Here is a 24,725-nt window from a genome sequence, read left to right as displayed (position 1 = left end):
CCCTGTATCCCTCAGCTTCCATTCATTCCCATTCCATTCCTCAATTTATCATCATTCCCATTCCCCTGTATCCCTCAGCTTACCATCATTCCCATTCCCCTGTATCCCTCAGCTTCCCATCATTCCCAATACCCTGTATCCCTCAGCTTCCCATCATTCCCATTCCCCTCTATCCCTCAGCTTCCCAACATTCCCATTCCCCTGTATCCCTCAGCTTCCCATCGTTCCCAATCCATCCCTCAGCTTCCCATCATTCACAATCCCCTGTATCCCTCAGATTCCCATCATTCCCATTCCATCCCTCATCTTCCCATCATTCCCATTCCATTCCTCAATTTCCCATCATTCCCATTCCCCTGTATCCCTTAGCTTCCCATCATTCCCATTCCCCTGTATCCCTCAGCTTCCCATCACTCCTATTCCATCCCTCAGCTTGCCATCATTCCCAATTCCCTGTACCCCTCAGCTTCCCATCATTCCCATTTCCTATATCCCTCATCTTCCCATCATTCCCATTCCCCTGTATCGCTCAGCTTCCCATCATTTCCATTCCATTCCTCAATTTATCATCATTCCCATTCCCCTGTATCCCTCAGCTTACCATCATTCCAATTCCCCTGTATCCCTCAGCTTCCCATCATTCCCATTCCATCCCTCAGCTTCCCATCATTCCCATTCCCCTGTATCCCTCAGCTTGCCATCATTCCCAATTCCCTGTACCCCTCAGCTTCCCATCATTCCCATTTCCTATATCCCTTGGCTTCCCGTCATTCCCAATTCCCTGTATCCCTCAGCTTCACATCATTCCCATTCACCTGTATCCCTCGGCTTCCCATCATTCCCATTCCCCTGTATCCCTCAGCTTCATATCATTCCCATTCCAACCCTCAGATTCCCATCATTCCCAATCCCCTGTATCCCTCAGCTTCCCATCATTCCCATTCCATTCCTCAATTTCCCATCATTCCCATTCCCCTGTATCCCTCAGCTTCCCGTCACTCCCAATCCCCTGTATCCCTCAGCTTCCCATCATTCCCAACTCCCTGTATCCCTCAGCTTCATATCATTCCCATTCCACTGTATCCCTCAGCTTCCCATCATTCCCATTCCATCCCTCAGCTTCCCATCATTCCCATTCCATTCCTCAATTTCCCATCATTCCCATTCCCCTGTCTCCCTTAGCTTCCCATCATTCCCATTCCCCTGTATCCCTCAGCTTCCCATCATTCCCAATCCCCTGTATCCCTCAGCTTCATATCATTCCCATTTCCCTGTATCCGTCAGCTTCCCATCATTCACATTTCCCTGTATCCCTCAGCTTCCCATCATTCCCATTCCATCCCTCAGCTTCCCATCATTCCCATTTCCTATAACCCACATCTTCCCATCATTCCCATTCCCCTGTATCCCTCTGCTTCCCATAATTTCCATTCCATTCCTCAATTTATCATCAATCCCATTCCCCTGTATCCCTCAGTTTACCATAATTCCCAATCCCCTGTATCCCTCAGCTTCCCATCATTCCCATTCTCCAGTATCCCTCAGCTTCCCATCATTCCCATTCCATTCCTCAATTTATCATCATTCCCATTCCCCTATATCCCTCATCTTCCCATCATTCCCATTTCCCTGTATCCCTCGGCTTCCCATCATTCCCATTCCATCCCCCAGCTTCCCATCATTCCCATTTCCTATATCCCTCAGCTTCCCATCATTCCCAATACCCTGTATCCCTCAGCTTCACATCATTCCCATTCCCCTGTATCCCTCAGCTTCCCATCATTCCCAATCCCCTGTATCCTTCAGCTTCCCATCATTCCCATTTCCCTGTATCCCTCAGCTTCCCATCATTCCCATTCCCCTGTATCCCTCAGCTTCCCATCATACCCATTCCATCCCTCAGCTTCCCATCATTCCCATTTCCTATATCCCTCAGCTTCCCATCATTCCCAATTCCTATATCCCTCAGCTTACCATCATTCCCAATACCCTGTATCCCTCAGCTTCACATCATTCCCATTCCCCTGTATCCCTCAGCTTCCCATCATTCCCAATACCCTGTATACCTCAGCTTCACATCATTCCCATTCCCCTGTATCCCTCAGCTTCCCATCATTCCCATTTCCTATATCCCTCAGCTTCCCATCATTCCCATTCCCCTGTATCCCTCAGCTTCCCATCATTCCTATTTCCTATTTCCCTCAGCTTCCCGCCATTCCCATTCCCCTGTATCCCTCAGGTTCCCATCATTCCCATTCCATCCCTCAGCTTCCCATCATTCACATTCCATCCCTCAGCTTTCCATCATTCCCATTTCCTATATCCCTCAGCTTCCCATCATTCCCAATTCCTTTATCCCTCAGCTTACCATCATTCCCATTCACCTGTATCCCTCGGCTTCCCATCATTCCCAATACCCTGTATCCCTCAGCTTCACATGATTCCCATTCCCCTGTATCCCTCAGCTTCCCATCATTCCCAATACCCTGTATCCCTCAGCTTCCCATCATTCCCATTCCATTCCTCAATTTCCCATCATTCCCATTCCCCTGTATCACTCATCTTCCTATCATTCCCAATCCCCTGTATCCCTCAGCTTCCCATCATTCCCATTTCCCTGTATCACTCAGCTTCCCATCATTCCCATTCCCCTGTATCCCTCAGGTTCCCATCATTCCCATTCCATCCCTCAGCTTCCCATCATTCACATTCCATCCCTCAGCTTTCCATCATTCCCATTTCCTATATCCCTCAGCTTCCCATCATTCCCAATTCCTATATCCCTCAGCTTACCATCATTCCCATTCACCTGTATCCCTCGGCTTCCCATCATTCCCATTCCATCCCTCAGCTTCCCATCATTCCCATTTCCTATATCCCTCAGCTTCCCATCATTCCCAATACCCTGTATCCCTCAGCTTCACATCATTCCCATTCCCCTGTATCCCTCAGCTTCCCATCATTCCCAATACCCTGTATACCTCAGCTTCACATCATTCCCATTCCCCTGTATCCCTCGGCTTCCCATCATTCCCATTCCCCTGTATCCCTCGGCTTCCCATCATTCCCTTTTCCCTGTATCCCTCAGCTTCCCATCATTCCCTTTTCCCTGTATCCCTCAGCTTCCCATCATTCCCATTTCCTATATCCCTCGGCTTCCCATCCTTCCCATTTCCCTGTATCCCTCAGCTTCCCATCATTCCCATTTCCTATATCCCTCAGCTTCCCTTCTTTCCCATTCCCCTGTATCCCTCAGCTTCCCATTTCCTATATCCCTCAGCTTCCCGTCATTCCCATTCCCCTGTATCCCTCAGCTTCACATCATTCCCATTCACCTGCATCCCTCGGCTTCCCATCATTCCCATTCCCCTGTATCCCTCGGCTTCCCATCATTCCCATTTCCTATATCCCTCAGCTTCCCATCATTCCCAATACCCTGTATCCCTCAGCTTCACATCATTCCCATTCCCCTGTATCCCTCAGCTTCCCATCATTCCCAATACCCTGTATCCCTCAGCTTCCCATCACTCCCATTCCATTCCTCAATTTCCCATCATTCCCATTCCCCTGTATCCCTCATCTTCCCATCATTCCCAATCCCCCGTATCCCTCAGCTTCCCATCATTCCCATTTCCCTGTATCACTCAGCTTCCCATCATTCCCATTTCCCTGTATCCCTTAGGTTCCCATCATTCCCATTCCATCCCTCAGCTTCCCATCATTCACATTCCATCCCTCAGCTTCCCATCATCCCCATTTCCTATATCCCTCAGCTTCCCATCATTCCCAATTCCTATATCCCTCAGCTTACCATCATTCCCATTCACCTGTATCCCTCGGCTTCCCATCATTCCCATTCCATCCCTCAGCTTCCCATCATTCCCATTTGCTATATCCCTCAGCTTCCCATCATTCCCAATACCCAGTATCCCTCAGCTTCACATCATTCCCATTCCCCTGTATCTCTCAGCTTCCCATCATTCCCAATACCCTGTATACCTCAGCTTCACATCATTCCCATTCCCCTGTATCCCTCAGCTTCCTATCATTCCCATTCCCCTGTATCCCTCGGCTTCCCATCATTCCCATTTCCCTGTATCCCTCAGCTTCCCATCATTCCCATTTCCTATATCCCTCGGCTTCCCATCATTCCCATTTCCCTGTATCCCTCAGCTTCCCATCATTCCCATTTCCTATATCCCTCAGCTTCCCGTCATTCCCATTCCTCTGTATCCCTCAGCTTCACATCATTCCCATTCACCTGTATCCCTCAGCTTCCCATCACTCCCAATCCCCTGTATCCCTCAGCTTCCCATTATTACCAATTCCCTGTATCCCTCAGCTTCCCATCATTCCCAATACCCTGTATCCCTCAGATACCCATCATTCCCATTCCATCCCTCAGCTTCCCATCATTCCCATTCCATTCCTCAATTTCCCATCATTCCCATTCCCCTGTATCCCTTAGCTTTCCATCATTCCCATTCCCCTGTATCCCTCAGCTTCCCATCATTCCCAATCCCCTGTATCCCTCAGCTTCATATCCCCATTTCCCTGTATCCCTCAGCTTCCCATCACTCCTATTCCATCCCTCAGCTTCCCATCATTCCCAATCTCCTGTATCCCTCAGCTTCATATCATTCCCATTTCCTTGTATCCCTCAGCTTCCCATCATTCCCATTTCCCTGTATCGCTCAGATTCCCATCATTCCCATTCCATCCCTCAGCTTCCGATCATTCCCATTTCCTATATCCCTCATCTTCCCATCATTCCCATTCCCCTGTATCCCTCAGCTTCCATTCATTCCCATTCCATTCCTCAATTTATCATCATTCCCATTCCCCTGTATCCCTCAGCTTTCCATCATTCCCAATCCCGTATCTCTCAGCTTCCCATCATTCCCATTCCATTCCTCAATTTCCCATCATTGCCATTTCCCTGTATCCCTCAGCTTCCCATCATTCCCAATACCCTGTATCCCTCAGCTTCACATCATTCCCATTCCCCTGTATACCTCAGCTTCCCATCATTCCCAATACCCTGTATACCTCAGCTTCACATCATTCCCATTCCAACCCTCAGCTTCCCATCATTCCCAATCCCCTGTATCCCTCAGCTTCCCATCACTCCCAATCCAATGTATCCCTCAGCTTCCGATCATTCCCAATCCCCTGTATCCCTCAGCTTCCCATCATTCCCATTCCCCTGTATCCCTCAGCTTCCCATCATTCCCATTCCATTCCTCAATTTATCATCATTCCCATTCCCCGTTATCCCTTAGCTTCCTATCATTCCCATTCCAACCCTCAATTTCCCATCATTCCCATTCCCCTGTATCCCTCAGCCTCCCATCACTCCCAATCGCCTGTATCCCTCAGCTTCCCATTATTACCAATTCCCTGTATCCCTCAGCTTCCCATCATTCCCAATCCCCTGTATCCCTCAGATACCCATCATTCCCATTCCATCCGTCAGTTTCCCATTATTACCAATTCCCTGTATCCCTCAGCTTCATAGCATTACCATTCCACTGTATCCCTCAGCTTCCCATTATTCTCATTCCATCCCTCAGCTTCCCATCATTCCCAATCCCCTGTATCCCTCAGATACCCATCATTCCCATTCCATCCCTCAGCTTCCCATCATTCCCATTCCATTCCTCAATTTCCCATCATTCCCATTTCCCTGTATCCCTCAGCTTCCCATCATTCCCAATACCTGGTATCCCTCAGCTTCCCATCATTCCCATTCACCTGTAACCCTCAGCTTCCCATCATTCCCATTCCCCTAAATCCCTCAGCTTCCTATCATTCCCATTCCATCCCTCAGCTTCCCATCCTTCCCTTTCCCCAGTATCCCTCAGCTTCCCATCATTCCCATTCCCCTGTATCCCTCAGCTTCCCATCATTCCCAATACCCTGTATCCCTCAGCTTCCCATCATTCCCATTCCCCTCTATCCCTCAGCTTCCCATCATTCCCATTCCCCTGTATCCCTCAGCTTCCCAACATTCCCATTCCCCTGTATCCCTCTGCTTCCCATCATTCCCAATACCCTGTATCCCTCAGCTTCCCATCATTCCCAATCCCCTGTATCCCTCAGCTTCCCATCATTCGCATTACCTTGTATCCCTCAGCTTCCCATCATTCCCATTCCATCCCTCACCTTCCCATCATTCCCATTTCCTATATACCTCATCTTCCCATCATTCCCATTCCATCCCTCAGCTTCCCATCATTCCCAATCTCCTGTATCCCTCAGCTTCATATCATTCCCATTTCCCTGTATCCCTCAGCTTCCCATCATTCCCATTTCCCTGTATCGCTCAGATTCCCATCATTCCCATTTCCTATATCCCTCATCTTCCCATCATTCCCATTCCCCTGTATCCCTCAGCTTCCATTCATTCCCATTCCATTCCTCAATTTATCATCATTCTCATTCCCCTGTATCCCTCAGCTTTCCATCATTCCCAATCCCGTATCTCTCAGCTTCCCATCATTCCCATTCCCCTGTATCCCTCAGCTTCCCATCATTCCCAATACCCTGTATCCCTCAGCTTCCCATCATTCCCATTCCCCTCTATCCCTCAGCTTCCCATCATTCCCATTCCCCTGTATCCCTCATCTTCCCAACATTCCCATTCCCCTGTATCCCTCAGCTTCCATTCATTCCCATTCCATTCCTCAATTTATCATCATTCTCATTCCCCTGTATCCCTCAGCTTTCCATCATTCCCAATCCCGTATCTCTCAGCTTCCCATCATTCCCATTCCATTCCTCAATTTATCATCATTCCCATTCCCCTGTATCCCTCAGCTTCACATCATTCCCATTCCCCTGTATCCCTCAGCTTCCCATCATTCCCAATCCCCTGTATCCCTCAGCTTCCCATCATTCGCATTACCTTGTATCCCTCAGCTTCCCATCATTCCCATTCCATCCCTCACCTTCCCATCATTCCCATTTCCTATATACCTCATCTTCCCATCATTCCCATTCCATCCCTCAGCTTCCCATCATTCCCAATCTCCTGTATCCCTCAGCTTCATATCATTCCCATTTCCCTGTATCCCTCAGCTTCCCATCATTCCCATTTCCCTGTATCGCTCAGATTCCCATCATTCCCATTCCATCCCTCAGCTTCCGATCATTCCCATTTCCTATATCCCTCATCTTCCCATCATTCCCATTCCCCTGTATCCCTCAGCTTCCATTCATTCCCATTCCATTCCTCAATTTATCATCATTCCCATTCCCCTGTATCCCTCAGCTTTCCATCATTCCCAATCCCGTATCCCTCAGCTTCCCATCATTCCCAATACCCTGTATCCCTCAGCTTCACATCATTCCCATTCCCCTGTATCCCTCAGCTTCCCATCATTCCCAATACCCTGTATCCCTCAGCTTCCCATCATTCCCATTCCCCTCTATCCCTCAGCTTCCCATCATTCCCATTCCATTCCTCAATTTATCATCATTCCCATTCCCCTGTATCCCTCAGCTTCACATCATTCCCATTCCCCTGTATCCCTCAGCTTCCCATCATTCCCAATCCCCTGTATCCCTCAGCTTCCCATCATTCGCATTACCTTGTATCCCTCAGCTTCCCATCATTCCCATTCCATCCCTCACCTTCCCATCATTCCCATTTCCTATATACCTCATCTTCCCATCATTCCCATTCCATCCCTCAGCTTCCCATCATTCCCAATCTCCTGTATCCCTCAGCTTCATATCATTCCCATTTCCCTGTATCCCTCAGCTTCCCATCATTCCCATTTCCCTGTATCGCTCAGATTCCCATCATTCCCATTTCCTATATCCCTCATCTTCCCATCATTCCCATTCCCCTGTATCCCTCAGCTTCCATTCATTCCCATTCCATTCCTCAATTTATCATCATTCTCATTCCCCTGTATCCCTCAGCTTTCCATCATTCCCAATCCCGTATCTCTCAGCTTCCCATCATTCCCATTCCCCTGTATCCCTCAGCTTCCCATCATTCCCAATACCCTGTATCCCTCAGCTTCCCATCATTCCCATTCCCCTCTATCCCTCAGCTTCCCATCATTCCCATTCCCCTGTATCCCTCAGCTTCCCAACATTCCCATTCCCCTGTATCCCTCAGCTTCCATTCATTCCCATTCCATTCCTCAATTTATCATCATTCTCATTCCCCTGTATCCCTCAGCTTTCCATCATTCCCAATCCCGTATCTCTCAGCTTCCCATCATTCCCATTCCATTCCTCAATTTATCATCATTCCCATTCCCCTGTATCCCTCAGCTTCACATCATTCCCATTCCCCTGTATCCCTCAGCTTCCCATCATTCCCAATTCCCTGTATCCCTCAGCTTCCCATCATTCGCATTACCTTGTATCCCTCAGCTTCCCATCATTCCCATTCCATCCCTCACCTTCCCATCATTCCCATTTCCTATATACCTCATCTTCCCATCATTCCCATTCCATCCCTCAGCTTCCCATCATTCCCAATCTCCTGTATCCCTCAGCTTCCCATCATTCCCATTTCCCTGTATCGCTCAGATTCCCATCATTCCCATTCCATCCCTCAGCTTCCGATCATTCCCATTTCCTATATCCCTCATCTTCCCATCATTCCCATTCCCCTGTATCCCTCAGCTTCCATTCATTCCCATTCCATTCCTCAATTTATCATCATTCTCATTCCCCTGTATCCCTCAGCTTTCCATCATTCCCAATCCCGTATCTCTCAGCTTCCCATCATTCCCATTCCATTCCTCAATTTATCATCATTCCCATTCCCCTGTATCCCTCAGCTTTCCATCATTCCCAATCCCGTATCCCTCAGCTTCCCATCATTCCCAATACCCTGTATCCCTCAGCTTCACATCATTCCCATTCCCCTGTATCCCTCAGCTTCCCATCATTCCCAATATCCTGTATCCCTCAGCTTCCCATCATTCCCATTCCCCTCTATCCCTCAGCTTCCCATCATTCCCATTCCCCTGTATCCCTCAGCTTCCAAACATTCCCATTCCCCTGTATCCCTCTGCTTCCCATCATTCCCAATACCCTGTATCCCTCAGCTTCCCATCATTCCCAATCCCCTGTATCCCTCAGCTTCCCATCATTCGCATTACCTTGTATCCCTCAGCTTCCCATCATTCCAAATCCCCTGTATCCCTCAGCTTCCCATCATTCGCATTACCTTGTATCCCTCAGCTTCCCATCATTCCCATTCCATCCCTCACCTTCCCATCATTCCCATTTCCTATATACCTCATCTTCCCATCATTCCCATTCCATCCCTCAGCTTCCCATCATTCGCATTTCCCGTATCCCTCAGCTTCCCATAATTCACAATATCCTGTATACCTCAGCTTTCTATCATTCCCATTCACCTGTATCCCTCAGCTTCCCATCATTCCCATTCCCCTGTATCCCTCAGCTTCCCATCCCTCCCATTCCCCTGTATCCCTCAGCTTCCCATCCCTCCCATTCCCCTGTATCCCTCAGCTTCCCATCATTCCCATTCCCCTGTATCCCTCAGCTTCCCATCATTCCCAATACCCTGTATCCCTCAGCTTCCCATCATTCGCATTCCCCTGTATCCCTCAGCTTCCCAACATTCCCATTCCCTGTATCCCTCAGCTTCCCATCATTCCCAATACCCTGTATCCCTCAGCTTCCCATCATTCCCAATCCCCTGTATCCCTCAGCTTCCCATCATTCCCAATCCCCTGTATCCCTCAGCTTCCCATCATTCCCATTCCATCCCTCACCTTCCCATTTCCTATATCCCTCATCTTCCCATCATTCCCATTCCATCCCTCAGCTTCCCATCATTCCCTATCCCCTGTATCCCTCAGCTTCCCATCATTCCCATTTCCCTGTATCCCTCAGCTTCCCATCATTCCCATTCCATCCCTCAGCTTCCCATCATTCCCATTCCCCTGTATCCCTCAGCTTCCCAACATTCCCAAACCCCTGTATCCATCAGCTTCCCATCATTCCCATTCCATCAATCAGCTTCCCATCATTCCCATTCCATCCCTCAGCTTCCCATCACTCCCAATCCCCTGTATCCCTCAGCTTCCCATCATTCCCAATCCACTGTATCTCTCAGCTTCCCATCATTCCCATTCCCCTGTATCCCTCAGCTTCCCATCATTCCCATTCCCCTGTATCCCTTAGCTTCCCATCATTCCCATTCCATTCCTCAATTTATCATCATTCCCATTCCCCTGTATCCCTCAGCTTCCCATCATTCCCAATACCCTGTATCCCTCAGCTTCACATCATTCCTATTCCATTCCTCAATTTCCCATCATTCCCATTCCCCTGTATCCCTCAGCTTCCCATCACTCCCAATCCCCTGTATCCCTCAGCTTCTCATCAATCCCAATCCCCTGTATCCATCAGCTTCCCATCATTCCCAATCCACTGTATCTCTCAGCTTCCCATCATTCCCATTCCCCTGTATCCCTCAGCTTCCCATCATTCCCATTCCCCTTTATCACTTAGCTTCCCATCATTCCCATTCCATTCCTCAATTTATCATCATTCCCATTCCCCTTTATCCCTTAGCTTCCCATCATTCCCATTCCCCTGTATCCCTCAGCTTCCCATCACTCCCAATCCCCTGTATCCCTCAGCTTCCCATTATTACCAATTCCCTGTATCCCTCAGCTTCCCATCATTCCCAATCCCCTGTATCCCTCAGATACCCATCATTCCCATTCCATCCCTCAGCTTCCCATTATTACCAATTCCCTGTATCCCTCAGCTTCATATCATTCCCATTCCACTGTATCCCTCAGCTTCCCATCATTCTCATTCCATCCCTCAGCTTCCCATCATTCCCAATCCCCTGTATCCCTCAGATACCCATCATTCCCATTCCATCCCTCAGCTTCCCATCATTCCCATTCCATTCCTCAATTTCCCATCATTCCCATTCCCCTGTATCCCTTAGCTTTCCATCATTCCCTTTCCCCTGTATCCCTCAGCTTCCCATCATTCCCAATCCCCTGTATCCCTCAGCTTCATATCATTCCAATTTCCCTGTATCCCTCAGCTTCCCATCACTCCTATTCCATCCCTCAGATTCCCATAATTCCCAATCTCCTGTATCCCTCAGCTTCATATCATTCCCATTTCCCTGTATCCCTCAGCTTCCCATCATTCCCATTTCCCTGTATCGCTCAGATTCCCATCATTCCCATTCCATCCCTCAGCTTCCGATCATTCCCATTTCCTATATCCCTCATCTTCCCATCATTCCCATTCCCCTGTATCCCTCAGCTTCCATTCATTCCCATTCCATTCCTCAATTTATCATCATTCCCATTCCCCTGTATCCCTCAGCTTCCCATCATTCCCAATACCCTGTATCCCTCAGCTTCACATCATTCCCATTCCATTCCTCAATTTCCCATCATTCCCATTCCCCTGTATCCCTCAGCTTCCCATCACTCCCAATCCCCTGTATCCCTCAGCTTCCCATCAATCCCAATCCCCTGTATCCCTCAGCTTCCCATCATTCCCAATCCACTGTATCTCTCAGCTTCCCATCATTCCCATTCCCCTGTATCCCTCAGATTCCCATCATTCCCATTCCCCTTTATCACTTAGCTTCCCATCATTCCCATTCCATTCCTCAATTTATCATCATTCCCATTCCCCTTTATCCCTTAGCTTCCCATCATTCCCATTCCAACCCTCAATTTCCCATCATTCCCATTCCCCTGTATCCCTCAGCTTCCCATCACTCCCAATCCCCTGTATCCCTCAGCTTCCCATTATTACCAATTCCCTGTATCCCTCAGCTTCCCATCATTCCCAATCCCCTGTATCCCTCAGATACCCTTCATTCCCATTCCATCCCTCAGCTTCCCATTATTACCAATTCCCTGTATCCCTCAGCTTCATATCATTCCCATTCCACTGTATCCCTCAGCTTCCCATCATTCTCATTCCATCCCTCAGCTTCCCATCATTCCCAATCCCCTGTATCCCTCAGATACCCATCATTCCCATTCCATCCCTCAGCTTCCCATCATTCCCATTCCATTCCTCAATTTCCCATCATTCCCATTCCCCTGTATCCCTTAGCTTTCCATCATTCCCAATCCCCTGTATCCCTCAGCTTCATATCATTCCCATTTCCCTGTATCCCTCAGCTTCCCATCACTCCTATTCCATCCCTCAGCTTCCCATCATTCCCAATCTCCTGTATCCCTCAGCTTCATATCATTCCCATTTCCCTGTATCCCTCAGCTTCCCATCATTCCCATTTCCCTGTATCGCTCAGATTCCCATCATTCCCATTCCATCCCTCAGCTTCCGATCATTCCCATTTCCTATATCCCTCATCTTCCCATCATTCCCATTCCCCTGTATCCCTCAGCTTCCATTCATTCCCATTCCATTCCTCAATTTATCATCATTCCCATTCCCCTGTATCCCTCAGCTTACCATCATTCCCATTCCCCTGTATCCCTCAGCTTCCCATCATTCCCAATACCCTGTATCCCTCAGCTTCCCATCATTCCCATTCCCCTCTATCCCTCAGCTTCCCAACATTCCCATTCCCCTGTATCCCTCAGCTTCCCATCGTTCCCAATCCATCCCTCAGCTTCCCATCATTCACAATCCCCTGTATCCCTCAGATTCCCATCATTCCCATTCCATCCCTCATCTTCCCATCATTCCCATTCCATTCCTCAATTTCCCATCATTCCCATTCCCCTGTATCCCTTAGCTTCCCATCATTCCCATTCCCCTGTATCCCTCAGCTTCCCATCACTCCTATTCCATCCCTCAGCTTGCCATCATTCCCAATTCCCTGTACCCCTCAGCTTCCCATCATTCCCATTTCCTATATCCCTCATCTTCCCATCATTCCCATTCCCCTGTATCGCTCAGCTTCCCATCATTTCCATTCCATTCCTCAATTTATCATCATTCCCATTCCCCTGTATCCCTCAGCTTACCATCATTCCAATTCCCCTGTATCCCTCAGCTTCCCATCATTCCCATTCCATCCCTCAGCTTCCCATCATTCCCATTCCCCTGTATCCCTCAGCTTGCCATCATTCCCAATTCCCTGTACCCCTCAGCTTCCCATCATTCCCATTTCCTATATCCCTTGGCTTCCCGTCATTCCCAATTCCCTGTATCCCTCAGCTTCACATCATTCCCATTCACCTGTATCCCTCGGCTTCCCATCATTCCCATTCCCCTGTATCCCTCAGCTTCATATCATTCCCATTCCAACCCTCAGATTCCCATCATTCCCAATCCCCTGTATCCCTCAGCTTCCCATCATTCCCATTCCATTCCTCAATTTCCCATCATTCCCATTCCCCTGTATCCCTCAGCTTCCCGTCACTCCCAATCCCCTGTATCCCTCAGCTTCCCATCATTCCCAACTCCCTGTATCCCTCAGCTTCATATCATTCCCATTCCACTGTATCCCTCAGCTTCCCATCATTCCCATTCCATCCCTCAGCTTCCCATCATTCCCATTCCATTCCTCAATTTCCCATCATTCCCATTCCCCTGTCTCCCTTAGCTTCCCATCATTCCCATTCCCCTGTATCCCTCAGCTTCCCATCATTCCCAATCCCCTGTATCCCTCAGCTTCATATCATTCCCATTTCCCTGTATCCGTCAGCTTCCCATCATTCACATTTCCCTGTATCCCTCAGCTTCCCATCATTCCCATTCCATCCCTCAGCTTCCCATCATTCCCATTTCCTATAACCCACATCTTCCCATCATTCCCATTCCCCTGTATCCCTCTGCTTCCCATAATTTCCATTCCATTCCTCAATTTATCATCATTCCCATTCCCCTGTATCCCTCAGTTTACCATAATTCCCAATCCCCTGTATCCCTCAGCTTCCCATCATTCCCATTCTCCAGTATCCCTCAGCTTCCCATCATTCCCATTCCATTCCTCAATTTATCATCATTCCCATTCCCCTATATCCCTCATCTTCCCATCATTCCCATTTCCCTGTATCCCTCGGCTTCCCATCATTCCCATTCCATCCCCCAGCTTCCCATCATTCCCATTTCCTATATCCCTCAGCTTCCCATCATTCCCAATACCCTGTATCCCTCAGCTTCACATCATTCCCATTCCCCTGTATCCCTCAGCTTCCCATCATTCCCAATCCCCTGTATCCTTCAGCTTCCCATCATTCCCATTTCCCTGTATCCCTCAGCTTCCCATCATTCCCATTCCCCTGTATCCCTCAGCTTCCCATCATACCCATTCCATCCCTCAGCTTCCCATCATTCCCATTTCCTATATCCCTCAGCTTCCCATCATTCCCAATTCCTATATCCCTCAGCTTACCATCATTCCCAATACCCTGTATCCCTCAGCTTCACATCATTCCCATTCCCCTGTATCCCTCAGCTTCCCATCATTCCCAATACCCTGTATACCTCAGCTTCACATCATTCCCATTCCCCTGTATCCCTCAGCTTCCCATCATTCCCATTTCCTATATCCCTCAGCTTCCCATCATTCCCATTCCCCTGTATCCCTCAGCTTCCCATCATTCCTATTTCCTATTTCCCTCAGCTTCCCGCCATTCCCATTCCCCTGTATCCCTCAGGTTCCCATCATTCCCATTCCATCCCTCAGCTTCCCATCATTCACATTCCATCCCTCAGCTTTCCATCATTCCCATTTCCTATATCCCTCAGCTTCCCATCATTCCCAATTCCTTTATCCCTCAGCTTACCATCATTCCCATTCACCTGTATCCCTCGGCTTCCCATCATTCCCAATACCCTGTATCCCTCAGCTTCACATGATTCCCATTCCCCTGTATCCCTCAGCTTCCCATCATTCCCAATACCCTGTATCCCTCAGCTTCCCATCATTCCCATTCCATTCCTCAATTTCCCATCATTCCCATTCCCCTGTATCACTCATCTTCCTATCATTCCCAATCCCCTGTATCCCTCAGCTTCCCATCATTCCCATTTCCCTGTATCACTCAGCTTCCCATCATTCCCATTCCCCTGTATCCCTCAGGTTCCCATCATTCCCATTCCATCCCTCAGCTTCCCATCATTCACATTCCATCCCTCAGCTTTCCATCATTCCCATTTCCTATATCCCTCAGCTTCCCATCATTCCCAATTCCTATATCCCTCAGCTTACCATCATTCCCATTCACCTGTATCCCTCGGCTTCCCATCATTCCCATTCCATCCCTCAGCTTCCCATCATTCCCATTTCCTATATCCCTCAGCTTCCCATCATTCCCAATACCCTGTATCCCTCAGCTTCACATCATTCCCATTCCCCTGTATCCCTCAGCTTCCCATCATTCCCAATACCCTGTATACCTCAGCTTCACATCATTCCCATTCCCCTGTATCCCTCGGCTTCCCATCATTCCCATTCCCCTGTATCCCTCGGCTTCCCATCATTCCCTTTTCCCTGTATCCCTCAGCTTCCCATCATTCCCTTTTCCCTGTATCCCTCAGCTTCCCATCATTCCCATTTCCTATATCCCTCGGCTTCCCATCCTTCCCATTTCCCTGTATCCCTCAGCTTCCCATCATTCCCATTTCCTATATCCCTCAGCTTCCCTTCTTTCCCATTCCCCTGTATCCCTCAGCTTCCCATTTCCTATATCCCTCAGCTTCCCGTCATTCCCATTCCCCTGTATCCCTCAGCTTCACATCATTCCCATTCACCTGCATCCCTCGGCTTCCCATCATTCCCATTCCCCTGTATCCCTCGGCTTCCCATCATTCCCATTTCCTATATCCCTCAGCTTCCCATCATTCCCAATACCCTGTATCCCTCAGCTTCACATCATTCCCATTCCCCTGTATCCCTCAGCTTCCCATCATTCCCAATACCCTGTATCCCTCAGCTTCCCATCACTCCCATTCCATTCCTCAATTTCCCATCATTCCCATTCCCCTGTATCCCTCATCTTCCCATCATTCCCAATCCCCCGTATCCCTCAGCTTCCCATCATTCCCATTTCCCTGTATCACTCAGCTTCCCATCATTCCCATTTCCCTGTATCCCTTAGGTTCCCATCATTCCCATTCCATCCCTCAGCTTCCCATCATTCACATTCCATCCCTCAGCTTCCCATCATCCCCATTTCCTATATCCCTCAGCTTCCCATCATTCCCAATTCCTATATCCCTCAGCTTACCATCATTCCCATTCACCTGTATCCCTCGGCTTCCCATCATTCCCATTCCATCCCTCAGCTTCCCATCATTCCCATTTGCTATATCCCTCAGCTTCCCATCATTCCCAATACCCAGTATCCCTCAGCTTCACATCATTCCCATTCCCCTGTATCTCTCAGCTTCCCATCATTCCCAATACCCTGTATACCTCAGCTTCACATCATTCCCATTCCCCTGTATCCCTCAGCTTCCTATCATTCCCATTCCCCTGTATCCCTCGGCTTCCCATCATTCCCATTTCCCTGTATCCCTCAGCTTCCCATCATTCCCATTTCCTATATCCCTCGGCTTCCCATCATTCCCATTTCCCTGTATCCCTCAGCTTCCCATCATTCCCATTTCCTATATCCCTCAGCTTCCCGTCATTCCCATTCCTCTGTATCCCTCAGCTTCACATCATTCCCATTCACCTGTATCCCTCGGCTTCCCATCATTCCCATTCCCCTGTATCCCTCGGCTTCCCATCATTCCCATTTCCCTGTATCCCTCGGCTTCCCATCATTCCCATTCCATCCCTCAGCTTCCCATCATTCCCATTTCCTATATCCCTCAGCTTCCCATCATTCCCAATACCCTGTATCCCTCAGCTTCACATCATTCCCATTCCCCTGTTTCCCTCGGCTTCCCATCATTCCCATTTCCCTGTATCTCTCAGCTTCCCATCATTCCCATTTCCTATATCCCTCAGCTTCCCATCATTCGCATTCCATCGCTCAGCTTCCCATCATTCCCAATACCCTGTATCCCTCAGCTTCACATCATTCCCATTCCCCTGTTACCCTCAGCTTCCCATCATTCCCTTTTCCCTGTATCCCTCAGCTTCCCATCATTCCCATTCCCCTGTATCCGTCAGCTTCCCATCATTCCCATTCACCTGTATCCCTCAGCTTCACATCATTCCCATTTCCCTGTATCCCTCAGCTTCCCATCATTCCCAATCCCCTGTATCCCTCAGTTTCCCATCATTCCCATTCCATCCCTCAGCTTCCCATCATTCCCATTCCCCTGTATCCCTCAGCTTCCCATCATTCCCAATCCCCTGTATCCCTCAGCTTCCCATCATTCCCATTCCATTCCTCAGCTTCCCATCATTCCCATTCCCCTGTATCCCTCTACTTCCCATCATTCTCCTTCCCCTGTATCCCTCAGCTTCCCATCATTCCCATTCCCCTGTATCCCTCAGCTTCCCATCATTCCCATTTCCCTGTATCCCTCAGCTTCCCATCATTCCCAATCCCCTGTATCCCTCATCTTCCCATCATTCTCATTCCCCTGTATCCCTCAGCTTCCCATCATTCCCAATCCCCTGTATCCCTCAGCTTCTCATCATTCCCAATCCCCTGTATCCCTCAACTTCCCATCATTCCCATTCCCCTGTATCCCTCAGCTTCCCATCATTCCCATTCCCCTGTATCCCTCAGCTTCCCATCATTCTCATTCCCCTGTATCCCTCAGCTTCCCATCATTCCCAATACCGTATCCCTCAGCTTCCCATCATTCCCAATCCCCTGTATCCCTCAGCTTCCCATCATTCCCAATCCCCTGTATCCCTCAGCTTCCCATCATTCCCATTCCATCCCTCAGCTTCCCATCATTCCCATTTCCTATATCCCTCATCTTCCCATCATTCCCTTTCCATCCCTCAGCTTCCCATCATTCCCATTCCCCTGTATCCCTCAGCTTCCAATCATTCCCAATACCCTGTATCCCTCAGCTTCCCATCATTCCCATTCCATCCCTCAGCTTCCCATCATTCCCATTTCCTGTATCCCTCATCTTCCCATTATTCCCATTCCATCCCTCAGCTTCCCATCACTCCCAATCCCTTGTATCCCTCAGCTTCCTATCACTCCCACTCCCCTGTATCCCTCAGCTTCCCATCATTCCCAATCCCCTGTATCCGTCAGATTCCCATCATTCCCATTCCAACCCTCAGCTTCCCATCATTCCCAATACCCTGTATCCCTCAGCTTCCCATCATTCCCATTCCCCTGTATCCCTCAGCTTCCCATCATTGCCATTCCAACCCTCAGCTTCCCATCATTCCCAATCCCCTGTATCCCTCAGCTTCCCATCATTCCCAATACCCTGTAACCCTCAGCTTCCCATCATTCCCATTCACCTCTCTCCCTCAGCTTCCCATCATTCCCATTCCCCTGTATTTCTCAGCTTCCCATCATTCCCATTCCATCCCTCAGCTTCCCATCCTTCCCATTCCCCTGTATCCCTCAGCTTCCCATCATTCCCAATACCCTGTATCCCTCGGCTTCCCATCATTGTCATTCCCCTGTATCCCTCAGCTTCCCAACATTCCCATTCCCCTGTATCCCTCAGCTTCCCATCTCTGCCAATCCCCTGTATCCCTCAGCTTCCCATCACTCCCAATCCCCTGTATCCCTCAGCTTCCCATCAGTCCCATTCCCCTGTATCCCTCAGCTTCACATCATTCCCATTCCATCCCTCAGCTTCACATCATTCCCATTCCATCCCTCAGCTTCACATCATTCCTATTCCCTTTGTATTCCTGCAGCGTCCTCTTTCTCACACATTTCCACTTTGATTCTTTTGCCATGTATTGAAACTGGGGCCAATTAACCCACCAAGCTACATGAGGACAGGAAACTGGGGCCAATTAACCCACCAAGCGACACGAGGACAGGAAACTGGGGCCAATTAACCCACCAAACTATATGAGGACAGGAAACTGGGGCCAATTAACCCACCAAGCTATATGAGGACAGGAAACTGGGGCCAATTAACCCACCAAGCTATATGAGGACAGGAAACTGGGGCCAATTAACCCACCAAGCGACACGAGGACAGGAAACTGGGGCCAATTAACCCACCAAGCTATATGAGGACAGGAAACTGGGGCCAATTAACCCACCAAGCTATATGAGGACAGGAAACTGGGGCCAATTAACCCACCAAGCGACACGAGGACAGGAAACTGGGGCCAATTAACCCACCAAGCGACACGAGGACAGGAAACTGGGGCCAATTAACCCACCAAGCTACATGAGGACAGGAAACTGGGGCCAATTAACCCACCAAGCTACATGAGGACAGGAAACTGGGGCCAATTAACCCACCAAGCGACACGAGGACAGGAAACTGGGGCCAATTAACCCACCAAGCGACACGAGGACAGGAAACTGGGGCCAATTAACCCACCAAGCTACATGAGGACAGGAAACTGGGGCCAATTAACCCACCAAGCTACATGAGGACAGGAAACTGGGGCCAATTAACCCACCATGCTACACGAGGACAGGAAACTGGAGCCAATTAACCCACCAAGCGACACGAGGACAGGAAACTGGGGCCAATTAACCCACCAAGCTATATGAGGACAGGAAACTGGGGCCAATTAACCCACCAAGCTACATGAGGACAGGAAACTGGGGCCAATTAACCCACCAAGCTATATGAGGACAGGAAACTGGGGCCAATTAACCCACCAAGCTACATGAGGACAGGAAACTGGGGCCAATTAACCCACCAAGCTATATGAGGACAGGAAACTGGGGCCAATTAACCCACCAAGCTACATGAGGACAGGAAACTGGAGCCAATTAACCCACCAAGCGACATGAGGACAGGAAACTGGGGCCATGGGGAAGCCTCAGATGGTCTGAGGGAGAATGTTGCAAACTCCACACAGAGAAAACCAGGGTCTGCGAGCCAGCGGCAGTGAACAGTCCCTCTTATTCTGCCCCAATTGTCATTTCCCTCGCTGTCTGAGGCTAAAGAGGAGCACTTGGTAATCCCCGTGTTGTGTTTAACCCCAAACACACTTGTTCCATCACCAAGTCAAATCAGGGCCCACATTTAATTTCACCCCTTGTCAACTCGCGGCTGGCATCTCCATTGTTCTTCCATCTTCTCCCTTCTTAAATATGGCTCATCTGAGTCTCCTGGCCCACATCAACTCCTTTGATTGACAATTTATTCTGATTTCTGGTATCCCCTAAGCCCAGAGTCACTCCACATCCCACAACTCCCTCTGGTTCTACACTCCTCCTTACTTCTGTGAAACTCCAACTGTGCCCACATTTTAAACAGCTCCTCCACCCATACCTTGTTCCAGCTCAAAAGTTCCATCCCTAATCCTCTTAACTTCACCATCTTCTTTAAAACTATACTAAAACTTGCAATCTTTAGGCCCTCTGAAGTGTTATCTTGTTTGAGGTTTACTGTCTAGAATTTTATAAGGACGATGCATCGCATGGTTAAAGATTTGTCATAAGTAATCGGTTCCGTATGAGATTTCTGGTCTCTCCATTAATGTTTTATGAATAATAGAAGTCACAATAGCAGGATGTTACATTTATTATTAGTTGTACCTAAAAATGTTTCTTCAGAGCTAAACTTTCTTCCCATTAAGATTTTGCTACCGCACACTTGAATTTACCTAACAAGCATCACAAAAGATGAAGAGATGCAGGCTTATAGAGAAGTGAAAGGAAAGCAAAGGAAATTGAGACTCATTAAAATCACGTTGAAGTTTAATGGGGTGAGATGTGAGGGGGCAGATCCCTGGAAAGGGAGGGGGAAGATGGACTGAGACATAGGAGGCCAAGTGAAACACTAATTCTGTTCCAAGTCTTGAGGGTGAATCAGGTGGAGTGGGCAGAGGTCCAGCAAACAAGCATACAATGGCCCATGGCTTCAAAAACAGAGTAGTGGGGGGGGGGGGGGGGGTTGGATGAACAAAAGATTGAAATATTGGATAGGAGTGAATTAAGAGCCGCAAGGATGAATAGAAACAGGATAAAAGTACAGGGAAGATAGAAGTGAATAGAAATAGACCTGCAGAGTGGCTGAGGGAATGAGGGAAGATGGGGCAGGGGTCTGGGGAATGATGGGAAGTGGGGTAGGGGTACGGGGGAATTTGAGAGATGGGCAGGGGTCTGGGGGATGTTGGGAGTTGGGTCAGTGGTCTGGGGATGATGGGAAGTGGGGCAGTGGTCTGGGGATGATGGGAAGTGGGGCAGGGGTCTGGGGGACGATGGAAAGTGGGGCAGCGAAGAACGTTATAAAAAGGCTAAATTTGTTGATCTGGCTATGCAGCTTGCAAATTATCAACAACTTTTCTTCGATTCATGAACACATGAACACACAGTAAAACAGAGATATTCATGAAAACAAAAACTCAAACACAAACACTGCAACTCTGGTGACATCAGTTGTTAATATGGAATGTTGTAAGTGAAATTAAAATCACCTTAGCACTGAAACTTACCTTTGATCCTCTGTCATCCTGAGAGTAAAATAGAACTTCATCAATCTTTCACGCATGTCATTTAAGTTTAACCTGTAAATAGCTTTGTCCTTCATGATGGAAACAAGTTAATTAATTACTCTAAATGTTCTGTGTTTTTATAAATGTGTGGGAAGTTGGTGCTGGGAAATGAAACACTGTCTGCTGGAGCGTCTGTCACAGAGGGCAGGTATAGGCCGAGGCTCCCCCGGCAGTGACCCTTCTGGCGTGCTTCTGACCACGTCTGCTCCTCTCTCACCGCCATTTGGTGCAGCTCGAGTCTGCACAGACTCTTTAGTGGACATGACACACTTTCAGGAAACCAGCGACATGAGGAGACCACCGTCTCTAAATTTACAGGAATTCTGACACCATGGATGGAAGAGCTACAGTGGCATAGTCCAGACTCGATCACAACAGCCGTTTCCCCATTAGTTGGAGAATAGCTCATCAAACTGAGCCACCGTCAGAGCAGGGGCAGAGGAAAAGGGGGAGACTCCACAGCCTCTCAAGCCCGTTAAGAGTTTCCTGCTAACTTTTGGCCTAACTTTACCACACAGCTTTCTTTCAGTCTGCTTAGCAAAAGCCCACCAGCCCCAGATCTCCAACCAATGCGTAATTCTGCAGTTTATGCACTAAAACTGGCATCACCTCAGCAACAGAGCACTACGGACCAAGTGATGGACCGCACACAGACTTTGTGTCTGCTTATTCTTCATTTTGCAGTCTTTAGTTTTACACTGTCTGGTATCATTTTAAGGACAATTTATATTCTGTGTGCTGTCTGTGTCTGTGGCGCTGTTGCAAGCCAGTTGCACACCAGTTTGAAAGCTTCATACCTCTGCCTGTGGAAGTGTCTTCCCAACTTCATTCCTAGAAGAACCGGCTTTTAGTCTCTGCCCCGGTCCAAGACTCCACATCTAATAGAAACTATCTCTTCTTATCCAAAAGTTGATTTGAATATGGTTGATTTAAAAGAATGTGTTATGAGCAGGCTAACACATCCTTTTAAATCAACTCTAATTAAATCCACTTTCAAATTAATCTTAGACGTAAGAAATTCTACAGATGCTGGAAATCTATAGTAACACGCACAAAATGCTGGAGGAACTCAGCAGGTTAGGCAGCATCTCTGAAGGGGAATAAACAGTTGATGCTTTGGGCCAAGACCCTTCACCAGGGCTGGAAAGGAAGAGGCCAGATACCAGAATAAGAAAGTAGGTGGAAGGGGAGGTGATAGCCCTCATTTCTACCACTCACCTACTCAATAAGGGCAATTTCCAGTGGATTCTCAAGCTACCAACCCGCACGTCTCTTTGGGAGGAAGCTGGAGTCCACACAACAGCAGGGAGAGCGTGTGAACTCCACACGGACAGTGCCAACGGTCAGGACTGAACTAGGGCTCTGAGCTGAGGCAGCAGCCTGCCAGTTGTGCCACCTGGATACCCTGCAGAGTGAGGCAGACTTTTGTGGGCATCAGAGACAAAGCAGAGCCAGTATCTGTCACCAGCTGCAAAATGGGGACGGGTTTCATTTCCCAGCACAGACATCCTCTTCTAGATGGAAGTAAAAGTAACAAAAGTAAATGGAACACAGCAGAGACATTGAACAGACACAAAACAACGTACAGACATAAACAACCTGCTGCCTCTGGTGGACATTGGACTCGCCTTTGAGATAGGAAACCATTACACTGTGGAACCCAAGGCAGCCAGTGGTTTTAAGGGAGCTGGGAGTGGTGACAGAAGGCTCCGATGAAGATTATGGTAGAGAGCTGGTAAAATGGCAAAGCTTGAGAGCACGTGGTGATTGAGGAGGGAGTGAGAGGTGAAAGGAGGCTGGTGGGTGAGGATGCACAAGGCACCCAGGACTAGCTGTGCTCAAACGCAGTGCCAGGAAATGGGTCAGGATGATCATGTAGAAATGTGAAAATAAAAAATAAATACAGTGGCAAAAGCAGTAGGAGGCTCGGACCAGAAGTTAGATACCCGACTCTAGAGCAGAGGCCTGCACAGACTGGGGAAGGAAAGCTGAACACGGAGGTAACGAGGGTGGTTACAGTGGAGTAGTCCTTGTTACGCTAATCTGAAACCAGGATTAAAGTGAGTCCAAGTCAGCCCAGCAACACCTTCACCCCAGCGAGGAGAATCAGAGGCACAGCCTTCGAACATCCTTACACTGCGGTGTTTAACTGTAGGACATTCCAATTGCTCTTCAACCTGACTTTAGCGGGTTGCCTACCCAGCGCAAGTGATGGAATCAAGAAAGCTCCCCGGTTGGTGCCTGAAAGCTGACCAGCGCCTTGCTAAAGTCGCTGAGGCGCTGTGCGTAGGTGAGAGGCAGCCAAGGATGATGCAAACCGCTGACCCTAAACAAGATACCCCAGCTGTATTGGGGTCAGAGGTTTGAACAAAGAACTGGACAATACCATGACTGTACTTGCAGTACTGTGAGCAGATCTGGGCCCCATATCTAATAAAGCATGTGCTGGCATTGGAGAGAGACCGGAGGAGGTTCACGAGGATGATTCTGGGAAATGAAAGGGTTAATGTACAAGGAGTGTTTGATGGCTCTGGGGCCTTTTAGAAGAATGAGTGGGAATCTCATTGAAACCTATAGTATGTTGAAAGGCCGCGATAGAGTGGATGTGGAATGGATGTTTCCTACAGTGGGGAAGTCTAGGACCAGAGAGCACAGACTCAGAATACAAGGACATCTCTTTAGAAGAGAGATGAGGAGGAATTCCTTCAGCCAGAAGGTGGTGAATCTCTGACACTCATTGCCACAGCTGGCTGTGGAGTCCAAGTCTCTGGGTATATTTAAAGCGGAGGGCGGTAGGTTTTTGACTAGTCAGGGCATCAAAGGTTACAGGAAGAAGGCAGGGGAATGGGGTTGAGAGGGGTAATAAATCAGCTGTGCTCGAATGGCAGAGCAGGTTAAACAGCCCGAATAGCCCAATTCTGCTCCTGCGTCATGGTTACGAAGGGCCGGTGGTGTGCTGCGAAAGGCTGATGGGTCAAGAAGCTGAGGACACAAACTGACCAGTAAAAGTCACTGAGGAATCCTAGGCAGAGGTTGTTGGGCTGAAGGGAAGATGGGAGCTGAAATGCAGCAAGCAGCAGTGGTGCTGAAGAGTTTCGAACTGTCGGGAGTCCTGGTCAGAAGCACTTCATAGGCCCACTGGACAGTCATTGAGGAACGGTGCCCAAGGTACACCACGTCATTTCTA

At 48.7% G+C, this 24,725-nt stretch overlaps 1 protein-coding gene across 1 annotated transcript in view; it reads right to left on the bottom strand.

The window, feature by feature from the left end:
• The window catches only part of LOC140724304 (calretinin-like), a 170,340-nt gene that overhangs the window by 64,746 nt on the left and 80,869 nt on the right, over positions 1-24,725 (bottom strand). Inside the window, exon 7 of the mRNA XM_073038757.1 lies at positions 21,479-21,496. Coding sequence (XP_072894858.1) covers positions 21,479-21,496 — 18 coding nt within the window. The remainder of the gene's footprint in view (positions 1-21,478; positions 21,497-24,725) is intronic.

The sequence above is a fragment of the Hemitrygon akajei genome, unplaced genomic scaffold (assembly GCF_048418815.1).
Source record: "Hemitrygon akajei unplaced genomic scaffold, sHemAka1.3 Scf000186, whole genome shotgun sequence".
In the NCBI taxonomy this organism is placed as follows: Eukaryota; Metazoa; Chordata; class Chondrichthyes; order Myliobatiformes; family Dasyatidae; genus Hemitrygon; species Hemitrygon akajei.
The sequence above is the reverse complement of the archived record's forward strand: the minus strand, read 5'-3'. Positions and strand labels throughout refer to the sequence as shown.